Source organism: Xylona heveae (genome assembly GCF_001619985.1).
Source record: "Xylona heveae TC161 unplaced genomic scaffold L228scaffold_6, whole genome shotgun sequence".
NCBI classification, from domain to species: domain Eukaryota; kingdom Fungi; phylum Ascomycota; class Xylonomycetes; order Xylonales; family Xylonaceae; genus Xylona; species Xylona heveae.
The window spans coordinates 565,731-581,663 of record NW_017264198.1 but is presented as its reverse complement, the minus strand read 5'-3'; the positions used below and the strand labels follow the sequence as shown (position 1 = coordinate 581,663).

The 15,933-nt window shown below is 50.3% G+C and overlaps 4 protein-coding genes across 4 annotated transcripts; 3 read left to right on the top strand and 1 right to left on the bottom strand.

The window, feature by feature from the left end:
- Window positions 1-1,384: 1,384 nt before the first annotated feature.
- Window positions 1,385-7,550, top strand: L228DRAFT_268643 (transcriptional accessory protein; the record flags this gene model as incomplete). Its single annotated transcript, XM_018335174.1, has 3 exons — window positions 1,385-1,395; window positions 1,765-7,188; window positions 7,259-7,550. The coding sequence occupies 3 exons, from the start codon at window positions 1,385-1,387 to the stop codon at window positions 7,548-7,550; spliced, it is 5,727 nt and encodes a 1,908-aa protein (XP_018187710.1).
- Window positions 7,551-8,499: 949 nt separating this feature from the next.
- Window positions 8,500-11,827, top strand: L228DRAFT_256094 (major facilitator superfamily protein). Its single transcript, XM_018333907.1, has 6 exons — window positions 8,500-8,585; window positions 9,560-9,974; window positions 10,043-10,297; window positions 10,358-10,706; window positions 10,767-11,098; window positions 11,164-11,827. The coding sequence occupies exons 1-6, from the start codon at window positions 8,511-8,513 to the stop codon at window positions 11,451-11,453; spliced, it is 1,716 nt and encodes a 571-aa protein (XP_018187709.1). The 5' UTR covers window positions 8,500-8,510; the 3' UTR covers window positions 11,454-11,827.
- A 262-nt stretch (window positions 11,828-12,089) lies between these two features.
- L228DRAFT_147336 (hypothetical protein) lies at window positions 12,090-12,636 on the bottom strand. The gene has a single exon (XM_018329243.1). The coding sequence runs from the start codon at window positions 12,516-12,518 to the stop codon at window positions 12,165-12,167; it is 354 nt and encodes a 117-aa protein (XP_018187708.1). The 5' UTR covers window positions 12,519-12,636; the 3' UTR covers window positions 12,090-12,164.
- A 118-nt stretch (window positions 12,637-12,754) lies between these two features.
- On the top strand, window positions 12,755-15,719 carry L228DRAFT_268641 (hypothetical protein; the record flags this gene model as incomplete). The annotated part of the gene is made up of 6 exons (XM_018335173.1): window positions 12,755-13,308; window positions 13,365-13,808; window positions 13,885-14,141; window positions 14,205-14,339; window positions 14,394-14,484; window positions 14,549-15,719. 6 exons carry the CDS (start codon window positions 12,755-12,757, stop codon window positions 15,717-15,719), a joined length of 2,652 nt encoding a protein of 883 aa, XP_018187707.1.
- Window positions 15,720-15,933: the final 214 nt, after the last annotated feature.

Sequence of the window (15,933 nt, the reverse complement as noted above, 5' to 3'; positions counted from 1 at the left end):
GCGACGCGCGAATGGGCAATAATCCGTCTTTCGTGACACTTGATCATTCTGGAAATGATAACGATCTAAGCAAGGACTACAAAGACCCATCCGAACTAGCTCTTTACCTCATGTGCCGTAAATATGCAGAAGCAAAAACAGTGATTAAGAATATACAGGGAAGGAGCGACCAGATGGGTAAGGTGGCGGAGTTGGTGGTGGTGAATGAACGGCTTCTCTATCCCGGTGCCTTGAGGATGCGCACGGGTAGGGAGGGAGACACAAAAGGGAAAAGAAATAAAAAGAAATGGCTTTGAGAGTCAGATCTTACTTTAGAGGGTCTGGTCGTCGCGTTCTCTCTTTTGTGTGATTTTCCTGGTGCCTGAAATGCATTATTATACAGTCGTACAGTATAAAGTACTCGCCGGAGTTACTTCTGGGCAGTACAAAAGTAAATGAAATTAAATCCTCTTTTTTTCTTACAGCCAGCAGCGAAAAAGCAAAACTTGCAGCTTTGGCGACGGTTCCCCGGGACCAGAAAGGCTAAGCGAGCCAATCCCAGCGCGAATCCACCCCATCAGGGACGACACGCTTTCCATATAAACGCGAGGCGCATCCTCCCTCGTCGCTCGAGCATGACAGTGTTAATTGTCGTTTTTCGAGTCCAACACAGCCGATCACCAACTTTTCGCTCCTCTTTATTGTTGTCACTCTGCGGTCCCTACAAAACGTGCTTTATAAGGTACCGTACCACTGCCGCCCCCCAAATATCCCCTTGAAAGCCCACGCATTCCCCTTTTTCTTCCATGGAAAAAAATATTTTTTATTTTTTATTTTTTTTATTATTTTTTATCTTTTTTATTTTATTTTATATTGTATTTTCATCACAGTTATACATTTGCGACCAGCACTCAAAACAGTCTATTGCCTTTTAACCCCCCCGAGAACTGAAACACACACATATCAAACGCGCCGCCCTTTATTCCCCTTGCAGCTGCCTCTTTCACTGTTGCGCAAGTTTCCTTTCTCTGTCTAGCCGAGCATTGCTATTTGATGTTACTTTATACCTTTTGATCCCACCCCCAAAAGGCATTTTCCGCTCCCCTTCTCATTTTTTGGCTTTGTACTCGTCACTTTTTTCCTTTTGGTGTGAGAGTGCGAGAGCTTCGTCATACATGCGCGTTCGCGTAAACGAGTTAAAACCACGGCAGCTCTCCCTCCGACAATCACCGAGATCACCCTTACCTGGTTTGGCACTGCACAAATCAGATATTTGGTCTGTGCTTACTGACCAACTCAGTAGTGACTTGCTTCACCCTTATTGGATCCCTTCACCTTCAAATTATTGCTTGGATGCGATTGGCCATGTGTTGAGTGCTGATGGCCATACGGGCTGGACGCGACCATGACTTCAAGGTAAGTGTCCTGACCTTTCCATTTCCTCCTTTGTATCAAAACATCTTGATTCCTTTCTGACCTTCACGGTCATTGTTATGTACTCATCCTGAATTTTTTTTATCTCACCCTTATACAACTTCCTTCAAATTACCCAAAAGGGCACTCCCGTCAATCTGTTGTCCCTTATTTATATATCACACGTGTGATGGAAATCCAAACATCCTTGCTAACTTACCACGTGACTATAGATTAGATAGACTTGTAACGTAAGACCCAAGCTTTCCCTCTTTACTCCTCCCCAAGGAAATCAGAGCTGCGCTCTCATGATCTAGTCGACTAGAACCAAGGGAAGTGGCCTAGATGTGTCTTTTGCTGACCGTAGTTCAGTCTCCTCGAGACTGGGAGTACCCAGCTTATCCGCAACACCGCAGCGCAGCAATTGGCCGATGTTCAAAAGCAGCATCCAGATGAATTGTTCAATCTCTTGACAAAAGTGGTCCCGTACCTGCGATCAAAGTCATGGGACACCCGAATTGCGGCTGCCAAGGCTATTGGTGGCATCGTCGAGCACGCCGAGAAATTTGACCCCAATGCCGACGAGGCGCCCGTGAAAGACGAGACTCTTGTGAAATCCGAGGTTGAACCTGCTTCGAAATTGGAACTTCCAGGGGCTGCGCTTCCCGCTTCCGAGGACCAGCTTCGACTCGAGGATCTCGATATTCAATCTATCCTTAAGTATGGCAAGAAGTTGCTTGGCAGCGCAGGCAAGGAATACGACTATTCACTGGCCGCCCTCGATCCTGCCGCCAGGTTGGCGCTCCAGAAGAAGAGCCTCACCGCCCGTCTTGGATTAGGTGGCGAATATATTGAAGAGGATATCGTCTCGGACAAGGATTTCGCCGCTACCTATCAGCCTACTTTTGCCCAACCGCCCAGCGTTCCTCGTCTAGACACGAGCCACTCAAATGGCGGTCCACAGACACCTGCCGCCATGACTCCTCATGATCCCACAGTACAGACGCCCATCGACGAATCGGGGCTCAGCAAGCGGCAATTAAATCAGTTGAAGCGGAAGAATAAGCTCAATGCCAAGAATAATGCGAACAAGGTCCGGGTTGTTGACCTCGCTGTGCGACGGTCGAGCACGGATGTTCCACAGACACCATCTGCTCCTGAACCGTACGCCATTCGAGCCGGCATCAAACGAGAAGAGTCCGAAGTCAAAAAGGAAGAAGACACCGCACCGGTCGACTACTTCTCGATAGGTCGACAGGGAGGAGATGATGATACCAAGGTGGTCTCCGAGTTTAAAGGCGCGGCAGTTCCCGAAAAGTCCGCTTTGCAAGCCGATGTCGAAGAAGAAGGGCTCCAATGGCCGTTTGAAAGGCTCTGCGAGGTTTTGATGGTAGATTTGTTTGATCACAACTGGGAAATCCGCCATGGTGCTGCCATGGGGATACGCGAAGTCGTTCGCGTCCACGGCGCTGGCGCTGGACGTGAACATGGCAAGAGTCGAGCATTGAACGACCTATTGAATCGAGCATGGCTCGACGACCTCGCTTGCCGCCTCTGCTGCGTGCTGATGCTCGATCGATTCGGCGACTATATCTCTGACAATGTAGTAGCTCCGATACGTGAGACAGTTGGTCAGACACTCGGTGCGCTTCTCAAGCATCTGCCGGATGGTTCCGTCAACGCTGTGTATCGCATCCTCTATAGGATGGTGATGCAGGATGATCTCGGCCTGAGCTTTCCGATTTGGGAAGTCTGCCACGGCGGAATGACCGGACTTAGATACCTTGTTGCTGTGCGAAACGATCTCCTCCTCAAGGACAATGAGCTCATCGATGGTGTTATTCGCGCAGTGTTGAAAGGTTTAGGAAATTTCGATGACGACGTCCGATCGGTCAGTGCTGCGACTCTCATACCTATCGTTCAAGAACTAGTCACTCTTCGACCGGCTGCGCTAGACAAGGTGATTGACATCGTCTGGGACTGCTTTTCCGACCTCACCGATGACCTGAGCGCAAGTACTGGCTCGGTCATGGATCTTCTTGCCAAGCTCTGTAGCTTCCCTCAAGTTCTCGACGCGATGAAGCGGAATGCCGCCAATAATCCTGAGCATTCATTCGCTTTGCTGGTGCCACGGCTCTATCCTTTCCTTCGCCATACAATTACTAGCGTCCGCTCTGCTGTTCTTCGCGCGCTCCTCACGTTTGTCGACATTGAGGGCAGCGGGACGAAAGAATGGGTGGATGGTAAAATCCTACGCTTAATGTTCCAGAACTTGCTGGTCGAAAAGAACGAAGGAGTCTTGAGATCCTCTTTGCAAGTCTGGATTGCCTTGGCCAGAATCCTCTCAGAACAAGGCCACGTTCGATTCGCCGCTGAGTTTAGACCGCACCTCGATCCGTTGGTCACATTGACGTTGCATCCTATCGGTGTCTCCCGTCATCCCATTCCTATGGAACCATCGCTCTTTATGCGTCCATCTGGCCAGCCGTACGCGCCTCCGAGCGTTACAGCTCGGAAACCGTCACCGACAAATGGAACCGAGCCAGCGTCCAAGAGGAGGCGCAAATCAGAAAAGAAAGAAGAACCGCCCCCAACCGCGCACAATATCGATGGTGCCATGATTCAAGGCGATGTCGATCTGGTGGGCGCCGACGTCTTGATCAGATCAAAAATATACGCCGCCCAAGCGCTCGGAAAAGCAATGAGTCTGTGGCCCAGTGACACGTGCCTTGAAGTTTTCGGACCAAGGCTGCTACCTCACTTGCAATCACTTTACTCTACGACACAGCTCACTACCGCGATGATCCTCGAGGAATATGCTCGGCTGTGCAATGACTTTGGCTCGCCAGGCCAAAACCCTGTGGAAACCATCAGTCAAACCCTGCAGCCATTGGTGGAAGGCGAGCGGCCACCGACGTATGGAGATCTGGTCAGCTACACGCAAGTCGCCCGGGCACAGTGTCATTCCTTGTTGAACACGTTTAGAGAAGTTGGAAGGATTTCGGGCTCAAAGATACCTTCAATCGCAGTTGTCGTCCAGGGTGATCCCGATGCTGGCCCTGACGCCTTCTCGATCGCTAACGCGGAGAAAATTGTGGATCAAGATTTCGATAGGCTGAAGAAGCTGTTGACGCCAGCCCAGCGTGTCACTTGCCTCCAGGCACTCAACGATGCTCGACAGAACGCCATCACCGCCATCGAGGAGGCCAAGTCAATGAAGGAAGTCAGGGACATGCGTATCAGAGCCGCCGCAGCTAGTGCTATAATCTCCTACAAGGTTATCCCGAAGAAGCCTAGTCAGTTGATCAAGGGTGTCATGGATAGCATCAAGAAGGAAGAAAACATTGAGCTTCAGACGCGATCGGCAAATGCTGTTGCCTCTATGATGGAGCAGTACGCCACCTCGGGGCGACGCGGGCCAGTTGACAAGGTCGTCTCCAATCTCGTCAAATTCTGCTGTGTGGATACTTCGGAGACACCCGAATTCCATCCAAACGCCCACCTGGAGAATGCGATTCTGTCACTACGGAAGGAGGAAGACCGACGAGATCATCCCGATGCTGCCAAGTTTGAGAGAGAAGCCAGAGAAGCCAGGATCATGCGACGTGGCGCCAAGGAAGCGCTCGAACAGCTGTCTGGTATATTCAAAGCCGAACTTTTCGAGAGGGTTCCGGCCCTCAAGAGCTTGATCGAGAGTCCTCTTAGGACTGCGTTCTCTGAAAATCTCCCAGCGGATATCAGGAATCCTGATAGTACTCTAGGCCAAGAGGTCGTCGATGGCCTCTCCACTATCCGAGCATTAGTACCCAAGTTCGACGCCGGTCTCCACCCCTTCATTCTCGAGCTCCTACCGTTGGTCATCAAGGGTATGCAATCGGACCTCTCGGTCCTTCGATATGCCGCAGCCAAATGTTTCGCCACCGTGTGCAGTGTCATTACCGTCCAGGCGATGACGACTCTCGTGGAGAAAGTACTACCTTCCATTAACAACGCGCACGAGATTCGATGGCGCCAGGGAGCTATTGAATGCATCTATCATCTAATTCACGTAATGGAAGATAACATTCTTCCCTACGTCATTTTCTTGATTGTCCCTGTTCTTGGTCGTATGAGCGATTCTGATACTGATATCCGACTTCTTGCGACCACGAGTTTTGCTACTCTAGTGAAATTGGTACCTCTAGAAGCTGGTATTCCGGACCCACCGGGACTGCCAGAGCAACTGCTCAAAGGTAGAGAGCGAGAGAGAAAGTTCATTGCCCAGATGCTTGACCCTCGCAAAGTGGAGCCTTTTGAAATACCGGTAGCTATCAAAGCCGAGCTTCGCTCATATCAACAAGAGGGTGTCAATTGGTTGGCCTTCCTCAACCGCTATCATCTCCACGGCGTTCTTTGTGATGATATGGGTCTTGGAAAAACTCTGCAGACGCTTTGCATGGTCGCCAGCGATCACCATATGCGCGCCGAGGAGTTTAACAAAACACAGGCATCTGATGTTCGACGGTTACCATCACTTATCGTTTGCCCCCCGACGCTCTCCGGGCATTGGCAACAAGAGATCAAGACATACGCCCCCTTTCTATCCTTTGTTCCTTATGTAGGACCTCCGGCAGATCGCAGCCGCTTTCGGTCACAGTTGGCTCACGCCGATGTCGTCATTACTTCATATGATATTTGTCGTAATGACATTGATGTCCTTGCTCCCATCAACTGGAACTACTGCGTTCTGGACGAAGGTCACCTCATCAAAAACCCAAAGGCCAAGGTGACATTAGCGGTCAAGCGGCTTATCAGCAACCATCGTCTCATCCTCTCGGGTACCCCTATTCAAAACAATGTGCTGGAACTTTGGTCGCTCTTTGATTTCTTGATGCCTGGATTCCTGGGTACGGAAAAGGTTTTCCTTGACAGGTTTGCGAAGCCCATTGCAGCGAGCCGCTTCAGCAAATCTTCCTCCAAGGAGCAAGAGGCTGGCGCTCTCGCTATCGAAGCCCTCCACAAGCAAGTTCTGCCGTTCCTTTTGCGCAGACTTAAGGAAGAAGTGCTTGATGATCTGCCACCGAAGATCATTCAGAATTACTACTGTGACTTGAGCGATCTTCAAAGAAAGCTCTTTGAGGACTTTACCAAAAAGGAAGGAAAATCTCTTGCCGAAAAAGCGGCTAGTGGCGATAAGGAGTCGAAGCAACACATATTCCAGGCATTGCAATACATGCGCAAGCTGTGCAACTCACCGGCGCTCGTGATGAAGGAAGGCCATAAGCAGTATGACCAAGTACAGAAACAACTCGCTATGCGGAATACAAACCTTCGGGACACGGCACATGCTCCGAAACTTACCGCGTTGCGAGACCTTCTCGTTGACTGTGGCATTGGCGCCAATCCCTCGGCGGAAGGAGACCTGACGACCGAAGCCAGTTATGTTAGCCCTCACCGCGCACTTATTTTCTGTCAAATGAAGGAGATGCTCGACATTGTCCAAAATGACGTTCTCCGCAAATTGCTTCCCTCTGTGCAATTTCTGCGCCTAGACGGTAGCGTTGAGGCGAATCGTCGACAAAGCATCGTGAACCAATTCAATACAGACCCTAGTTACGACGTTCTTCTCCTAACGACAAGTGTCGGAGGTCTCGGTTTGAACTTGACGGGGGCCGATACCGTCATATTCGTGGAACACGACTGGAATCCTCAAAAGGATATGCAGGCCATGGACCGTGCCCATCGAATCGGACAGAAGAAGGTTGTCAATGTTTATCGGTTGATCACTCGGGGTACACTTGAGGAAAAGATCATGAGGTAAGTTTGACTTTTCTCCCCGTTGTATTCATCTATTCTCTTATGTAGTATATGCTGACCAACTGTCTAGCCTTCAACGGTTCAAGATCGATGTTGCCTCGACGGTGGTCAATCAACAAAACGCCGGCCTCGGTACAATGGAGACGGGCGAGATCCTCGACCTTTTCAGTCTTGGTGAAACAGCCGACGGGATTCAAAACCCGAGTGACGTGGGCAACGAGGAAGACATGGTCGATGCTACTGGTGAGGTTCGCGAAAAGGGCAAAAAGGGCCTTCTTGATGATCTCGGCGAGCTTTGGGACGATAAACAGTACGAGGAAGAGTACAACCTGGATTCGTTCCTGGCCAGTATGAAGGCTTGATAGCGCATCATCATTTGAGATTCTCAAAGAAAAACGGGGTTTCATGAGCTGCTTGAGGATCGGGTTTGTCTTTGAAATTTCCATTTGTGTTTTCTTCTTCTGTTATTGTTCGGGCATCATTATAGGAGCAAACTGGAGCAAGCGGGATGAATGGGTCCTCATCAACCCGGCGTTAGCGTCAGCTTCGGTACATTTTTAGTTTTATTTTCTTTTCAAAGGACGTGCGGACCTTGTCCCGTCCCTGCCCCAATTGGCAACTTGTACAATAGTGCGTTCTGGGTTCTGGGTTCTGGAAATATACTTAGCACATTACAGAATGCATATATGCATCGGCCCAAGTTTATGCTCCTTGCTATGTCCACGGGTAATATGACTCTTCACTATCACGGCGAAGCTACGCAGAAGTCGACAAAACGGCGAAAGGAGGGAAGAGCAATGACGTGGAGAAAGAGTCAGACAAAGCAGAGGGCAGATTGGTCCTTAGGGAGTATGGATCCTTAGCGCTAGTACAGTACGCGTTATGACACGTCTTCTCTCTTTGGTAAGCCTTCTTACGCCTGTCAAGAATTACAGTACGAGTACCAGCCAATCATTGCGGGTGTTTCGGCTTGTCTCCGATGACCGATGATGATGATGATGATGATGATGATGATGATGATGTGTCGAGACGGCAAAGACTAGTAGTAATCATTTGTTCGACGCTGCCGTTTGAAAAAGGGCTGATAACTATCTTGTGTCTGGCAAAAAGTCGCCCAATCCCGGTTGACGTGCAGCGTGCCACCCCCTTTAATCCCCTTGTCCCCTTGCTTGGACCCGGAAAGCTTCCCTTGACCCGAGTACCTGTATTACTGATAATGTCATGCTTCACCATGTCAAAGCTGTGTCTGCATGTTCCTACGCTCCAGGCATTTCTAGCTGTGGTACCTTTGTGTATGACATCCCGAGTAAAGTCCGAGTGGCATGGTGGCGTTTGGAACCGGAAGAGGAAAACGCACAGACCGAGGACGCCAAGGCTGGATCGCCATGTGTTGCACTGTTGCCCCGCCTGGCCCGCCAGCCCACGCCGAGATCAATGCGAACCGAATCCTGGGAAAACTTGGAAGCGACTTTAGATTTCACATGAAAAAGCTCGGGGGTGAAGGTATCAGGATAGTACAGTCTCGCCACAACGCCTTTTCGTCCGACAAGTCTCCGAGGGGGATGATGCACTGACTTTTTCCAGCGCTTATCTTATCGCCCCAAATCAAAAAACGGTCATTGGATCAGCAGAAAATCGAATCCAAAATCAGTTAAATACACACTCTCGGCATAAGTTCTGGGCCGGAATTCGACTCCCCTATCCCGAGAAATCTCCGTTTTGGCATCATAACATGCAATCATGGTTGCATGCAGAGCTGCTCAGATTCCGATTCAAGAGATTTTTCTTCTTCTTTGGGCTTTCATTAGGCCTCGAGTCAACGGCATACTTACCCGATCTTGATCATCTGTTTTCAAGATGGGTTCAATATATAGTTACCTCCATGCCCCCCATTGGGATGGGTTCTTTCAAAATATGCTTCTGTCAAAACACCTCGCTGCCTCCATTAATTTGAAAAGGGGAAAATAATTATTATCCCAGCCAAAGCAGAGAATATATTTGAACGTTCCATAAAACAGCTATTGTAAACACAACTTCAGCTACCTCCGTCGTAGAGGTCTGTTCCAACACAGAAACATAGAACCATTTCTGATGGCTTCAACGAGATCAAGCTCGAGTACAACACTTGCCGGACAACAAACTCCAAGGTATGCTTTTTTTTCCTCAGTTGAAGCAGATGTTTCAATATGTTTTGTTCATTTGCTGACACTCTCACTTCAGCCCGGAAGATAAATTAACATCGCCAATGTCACCTGAAAGGGCTCATACCAAGGAGGGTGCGGCCCCAATAGATTCACAAAACCCACCCGCCGCATCCCCGGGGACAGTAGACAGGAACCAGCATGAAGGCTATGCACTCGAATCTACTCAGAGCCGCCGCTCTCTGCGGACGGTACGGACCAACCAAACAGCCCGGCAGAACGGCCTAGATGAATTGGACCTGGTCAATCTGCCCAGTCGAATCTTGAGCAATGACGCAAATCTCGAGGAATATACGGAAGAAACAGCCGCAGGAGAAATCCTCAAGAGTATCAAATCCCAGAAGACCGGAAAAGATGAGGATTACGAACTTGTCACCTTTACCATTGGCGATCCGGAGAACCCCAAGAACTGGTCCAAGGGCTACAAGTGGTGGTGCACGATGGTTGTCGCCTTTACCTGTTTCGTGGTCGCTATGAACAGCGCCATCGTCACGGCCGACACTGAGGGCGTTGCAAGGACTTTCCACGTTTCTGACGAAGTTGCTCTGTTGACAATTACTCTCTTCGTTATCGGATTTGGTGTCGGTATGTTACAGCATTTCGAGAGCTACGTTTCGGAATAAGTCTTTCTAATCGACACATGATCATTTTAGGTCCCATGGCTTTTGCACCACTGAGCGAGATTCTTGGCCGGCAAGTAATCTACGCCACCACGCTCTTCATCGCAGTTCTCTTCATTATTCCTGGCGCTGTGGCGAAGAATATTGGTACCCTTCTCGTTGCTCGTGCAATCGACGGTATTGCTTTTAGCGCGCCAATGACTCTTGTGGGCGGAACTCTCGCAGATCTCTGGAAAACGGAAGAACGCGGCGTTCCCATGGCCGCCTTCAGTGCCGCTCCTTTTATTGGTAAGTTCTTTTTTCCGAATGTCGCGTATGGGAGACAATGATGATTAACCCTTTGCCCAGGTCCTGCTGTTGGCCCCCTTGTTGGTGGTTTCCTATCCGATGCGGCCGGCTGGAGATGGCTTTACTGGCTTCAGTTGATTCTCTCCGCCGTTGCGTTTGTTCTCATTACTTTTACCGTGCCCGAAACCTATGCACCGACTTTGCTTGCCCGACGAGCGAAGAAGCTTCGGAAACAAACGGGCAACAGTCGCTACGTTACTGAGCAAGATCTGGACCTGCGGCCTATGGCCGAGCGGCTCCGCTTGTTCTTGCTTCGACCCTTCCAGCTCCTCTTCACGGAGCTGATTGTGTTCTTCATCTCGCTCTACATGTCTGTCCTGTATGGGCTACTCTACATGTTCTTCGTTGCGTAAGTCCTTTTTTATATTGCTGAACATTTGACTTGCTTTCTGACTAATCGGCTTCGCAGTTTTCCCGTTGTATATCAAGAAGGCAAAGGCTACTCTGCTGGCATCACTGGTCTCATGTTCATTCCGATTGCTGTCGGCGTGGTCATGGCTGCCATGTGCGCGCCTTTTGTAAACAAGCATTACCTCAAGGTCGCAGCCAAATACGACGGCAAGCCTCCTGCCGAGGTGCGGTTAATTCCAATGATGATCTCGTGTTGGTTCATCCCAATTGGTCTCTTCATCTTTGCCTGGACTTCATATCCGCGCCTCGTCTGGGTTGGTCCTTGCTTGGGCGGATGGCCTGTGGGTTTTGGATTCATTTTCCTCTACAATGCTGCCAACAACTATCTTGGTTCGTCACCCTCTTTTTCTCTCCCTCTTCTCAAATAGACTGGGGACTAACTTTGACTCTCATAGTCGACTCATATCAGCACCAAGCTGCTTCTGCTCTTGCTGCGAAAACGTGCATTCGGTCTTTCTGGGGTGCCAGCGTCGTGCTTTTCACTATTCAGATGTATCACCGTCTCGGATACGAGTGGGCTGGTACCCTTCTCGCATTCATCGCCCTCGGCTGCTGCTTGATTCCCTATGTCTTTTACTTCAAGGGCGCGGCCATTCGCCGATACTCCAAATACGCTTATAGTGGAGATGACGAGGAAAATCTTGGTCCTGGAAACGGCACGGAGAAGGAGCTTCCGGCGCATTGAGTTGGGCATTCACCTTGACCTTTTCCCTTTATTTCAAACCTTCTAGATTTTCCTTTTTCTTTTCTTTTTTTATAACTCGGCTGGCATAGAACTGGAGTTGGAGCGTGAATCGGATCAATTTTTTTTCCCCCTCTGCTCATCTTCCCTGCATCCCATTTTTTTTCTCCAGTCTTGGACGGTAAAGCTGGAGTTTCGAGAGATGGACCTGTACATACCTTGGCAAGGTTGATCTCCTTGGTCTTACTGGAGGTCTTATTGTTTGGATGGTGCATATATTGTTTGGATATTGCATACATACCTTAGTTACTTGTAGATGGATAATACCCTAATAGACTTGCATATATACGCATATAATATATGTATAACACTCTAGTAGTTCAATTTAGAACTTATTTCTTGAGCTGCCTGGGCCATAATCTCTAACAAATATTTTTGTTTTGAAGTATTTTCAATGCCATCAGGCTATTGTTTGCTCTTTTATCCGTCATCCCGTCATCCCGTCATCCCGCGCGTCCTAAGCAAGAATTGCCACGCCTGAGTCCTGACGTCTCTTGCGACTGAATGGTCCTCTCTTGAAAGTCTCCCGATGGAATGGTTTAGTGGCCCAGGGCCCGCGAGTTAGCGAGCATGCAGCACGGGGCGAGAGACCTCGGGCTTAAGCCACCTGGCACTGGCTGGCAATTGATATAACTTAGTGTCGCTCTTACGGAGCTATTGTACGTAGTTTGGAAACCTTGAGGTTTTTGAATTCCCTCGCGAGAATATATCGGTCCCCCTTTGCCCAGTCATCCATCTCATAAGGTTGCCTGTCTGAAAATCACATCTTCTAGCCATTTTCTGTTGCAAATGGTTCCGGTCTCTTGTCATTGATGTAGTTGGCCGTGCACTATAACTTGTACAAAGTGCAACAGGGCAACCGAAACAGCTCAAGGGCTGGCAACCTGGCCTGCTGGGTATATATCGGCAATGGCAATGGCAATGTAAGCAAAGCAACAGCAGCAACAGCGACATCAACAGCAACCCTTCCTCCCACCACCAAACCGCGCCCCTCCACAGCAACATCATCCACCTGCATCCCGCCTTTAAACTCTACCCGTCCAGCCGTCATCCCGCAATCCGGCGAAATCTCAATACACCGAAATAAACCTCAATAACCGAAACCTCAATCCACCAAAACCTCAAACACCAAAGATAAAGAAACCTACAAAATCCGCAGTCGCAGCTGCAGTCTGCGCAACGCAACGCTCACTCTTCTCTGCCTGCATTGTCTTCGCAAAAACCTGAAAAAAAAAAAAAAAAAAATGTCTGGCAGCAATGGCAATGGCAATGGCAGTGGGAGAATGAGCAGGAGCCACCTCGACAACAATGGCGATTATTCCGGCTATGATTCCTCGTCCGCCGCGGCTTTCGGCTCCCCGTCGGCATCATTCTCCACGCACAACGCTGCGGCGTCTCAGACGTACAATCAGCACCAACCGACTTCACCACAACCGAGGACCGAACCGCAAGCTCATAATCCCCTGCTCGACGAGATCAAGGACGTCAATGATGTCAATGAGATCCTCCGCAAGCGAAGAAAGACCCGCGATCTGAAAGCGTGCTATCCGTGTCGTCAGCGCAAAGTGAAATGCTCTAATGAGTCACCATGCCGAGTATGCGTCGAGCGAGGTCACCCTGAATTATGCACCATTTACCCACGAACGGCAAGAGGAAGTAGCGCAACCGGCAGCACGAGAAAATCGGCTGGGACACCGACGGCGAACCAAGGTGTCGATACACGTAAACGGGGAGCTCCCGAGCCAGACAGAGCGGCGCTCAGCGAGCACGAAACGGGCGCACTGGGAAGAGCGACAGAGTATTTTTTACTTGATTTTGCACAACCTCGTGGGCCTCGACTAACTTTTTGAGCAGAAGTCCTGACAGAAGTGGCTCCTCATTCATCACTGTGCCTCGGGAGACATGGGACCGCGTCTGTTCCCAATTGGCTACCATTGAAGGTTCCATTACGGCTCTGCGACAGGATTTGACCCAGGCGACGAATTCGCGCCCTTCACATCCTCCGTCGGTCACAAATTCGCAGGATGGCAAAACGGAACAGACGCATCCCGAGGGAGTCCAGGCGCTCAATGAGGCCACGGGCAAGACGGTACATTTGGGCGCCAGCTCGTTACCGGCATTCCTCATGGCGCTTGGCAAAGGTGATGGCGACGAGCTGGGAGGGAGCATCTTGCCTATGCTTGCGCTCGGCGACGAAACCTCTGCATACCCCTTTTTGGACCTGTGGTCGGGCTCGGGCTATGGCTTTGATGTGAATGAGCTAGCCAAAGCACTGCCGAGCGACTCCACATGTATAGAGTGAGTGTCGCACCAGACGGGATCAAAGGACTTGGCCGCAAGAAAATCCTAGTCTCATACCAATTGCTTTTTCTAGGTTCTTCCGGCTTTATCGCGACGTCGCATACGCGCTCTACCCTGCAGTACCCGATATTGAGACCCTTGAAGCCGAATTTACCTCGTTTTTGACAGAACGGGCGCGTCAATTGAGCCGCGTGGAGCCCTATGACACTACCGGAGCTATATATGGTAAAAGTTTGTCATGGTTCGCCTTGCTACTCGCCGTTTTGGCATCTGGTGCCCAATGCTCAGTCCTTTCCAAGAAGGAGGTCCTGGCACTATCGCAAGTTTACAGTGAGTATAGGATAAAGATGCGACCCTGAGATTGATTCAAACCAGCTAATTGAAATCCACCAGTTTGTTGTTCATTTCAATGCCTTCGTCTGACCAACTTTTTACAATTGCCGTCAATGGAAGCCATCCAGGCGCTGCTCATCATCGGCAATGTGCTTTCCAACAACATGAACCCGGGCGCTTCCTGGGCTCTGCTTGGTACGATTCTACGATATGGTCGAAATTTGTTGCTCTCAACTAACGAAAATACAGGTATGACTATACGAGTAGCGCAGAGCGTCGGTCTGCACATTGAACGCACTTCTCTTCCTCCAAAGCTACAGCTTGCTCGAAGGAGGATTTGGTTCGTTGGGCCCGACCGTCATTGTTATTACTTGATCACAAACTGATTTACCTGACTTTTCCAGGTGGGCTGTCGTATGGCAAGACAGTTTCTTCTCCATATCCTACGACCGCGTCTCCTCGACTGCTACTCTCGGCTGCAATATTCCTCTTGATGCGACATCGAGCCCCGGCAACCGCTCGTTTACCGAATCCATGTACCGACTCTGTCAGCTTTCTATTGACATTGTGCGCGCACGCATGCAATCGCCCGGCTTCCACATGTCTCTCTCCCAACTGTCCCGATATCAGGCCGAAGTCGACGACGTCTTTGCGGACGCAGCTCCTGTACTCAGAGACCTCACCAAATGTCGCACCGTCAAGGAGCGCATGCAAAACTGCGCATTCAATATCCACATTTCCTACACACTCTCCGATCTGTGTCGCCCAGCGCTAGGGTCCAAGGCAGCGCAAAGTGATGAAATCAGGGCAATCCGGACAACCGGTATCCAGAACCTGGCCACCACCGTGCGCGCCTTTCTCGAAATGTACAAGACGACCATTTACGCGACGCGGTCGTGGGCAGCTGTTCATCGCGCCCTGAGTTCTGCACTGCTTCTCGGCATTCTCGAGGAGCCAAAGCGCAGCCCAGAGATTAAAAACCTCCTCAGCCAAATGATTGCCGTCATCTCCGACCTCGCCTACGCCGAGGGCTACAATGAGGACCAGGGGAACCCTTTGGGACACTCGTCGCAGAGCTTGGGTCCGCTGGCTCGATCACTCGCCGCTTTGCGCCGATTGAATGCCGAGAAACCCCTAACCGCTCGCCATCCACCGCAGCGGGTGCTCCATCCTCCCCAACACCAACATTTAGGAGGAGGAGCAGCAGCAACATCAGCACCTCAACCCACCCATCATCATCATCATCCTACTTCTTCTTCCTCGCCCTCCTTTTCGCCAATCGCAAATTTCCCGCCCCCGAATGCTGCTGCTACTACTGGTACCACTCCCATCCTGCCCCCGCCTACCGCCATGGCAAGTATGCCCCCGTCGACGACATCCGCCCCGCCCCCCGAGTGGATTGAAATGGACAGAACTCAAAATCGCACACCCTCTGACGCCACGGGCTCGTACGCGCCTTCGCCCCTGCTCGGACTCGACGAAACGTCGCCCTACTCGCTCATGGACTCGATCATTTGGGGCGATCAGCATATTCCGGATAGTCTGGGCATGCCGTTTACGACGTGGCAGGGATAGTGACAGGCGTTGATTGATGTCTGAGTTTATGTCCTCAATTTGTTGTCCCAAGTTGATTGTATCAACTTGTTCCGAGTGCATTGTCCCAACTTTCTTGCCTCAACCTGTCCCGAGTTTATTCTCCCAAGGTTGTTGTTGTCCCAAATTGACGTCCCAAGTTTATTGTCTTGGACATGTTGGACACATTGGACATGGGACTCACTGATGATGAATT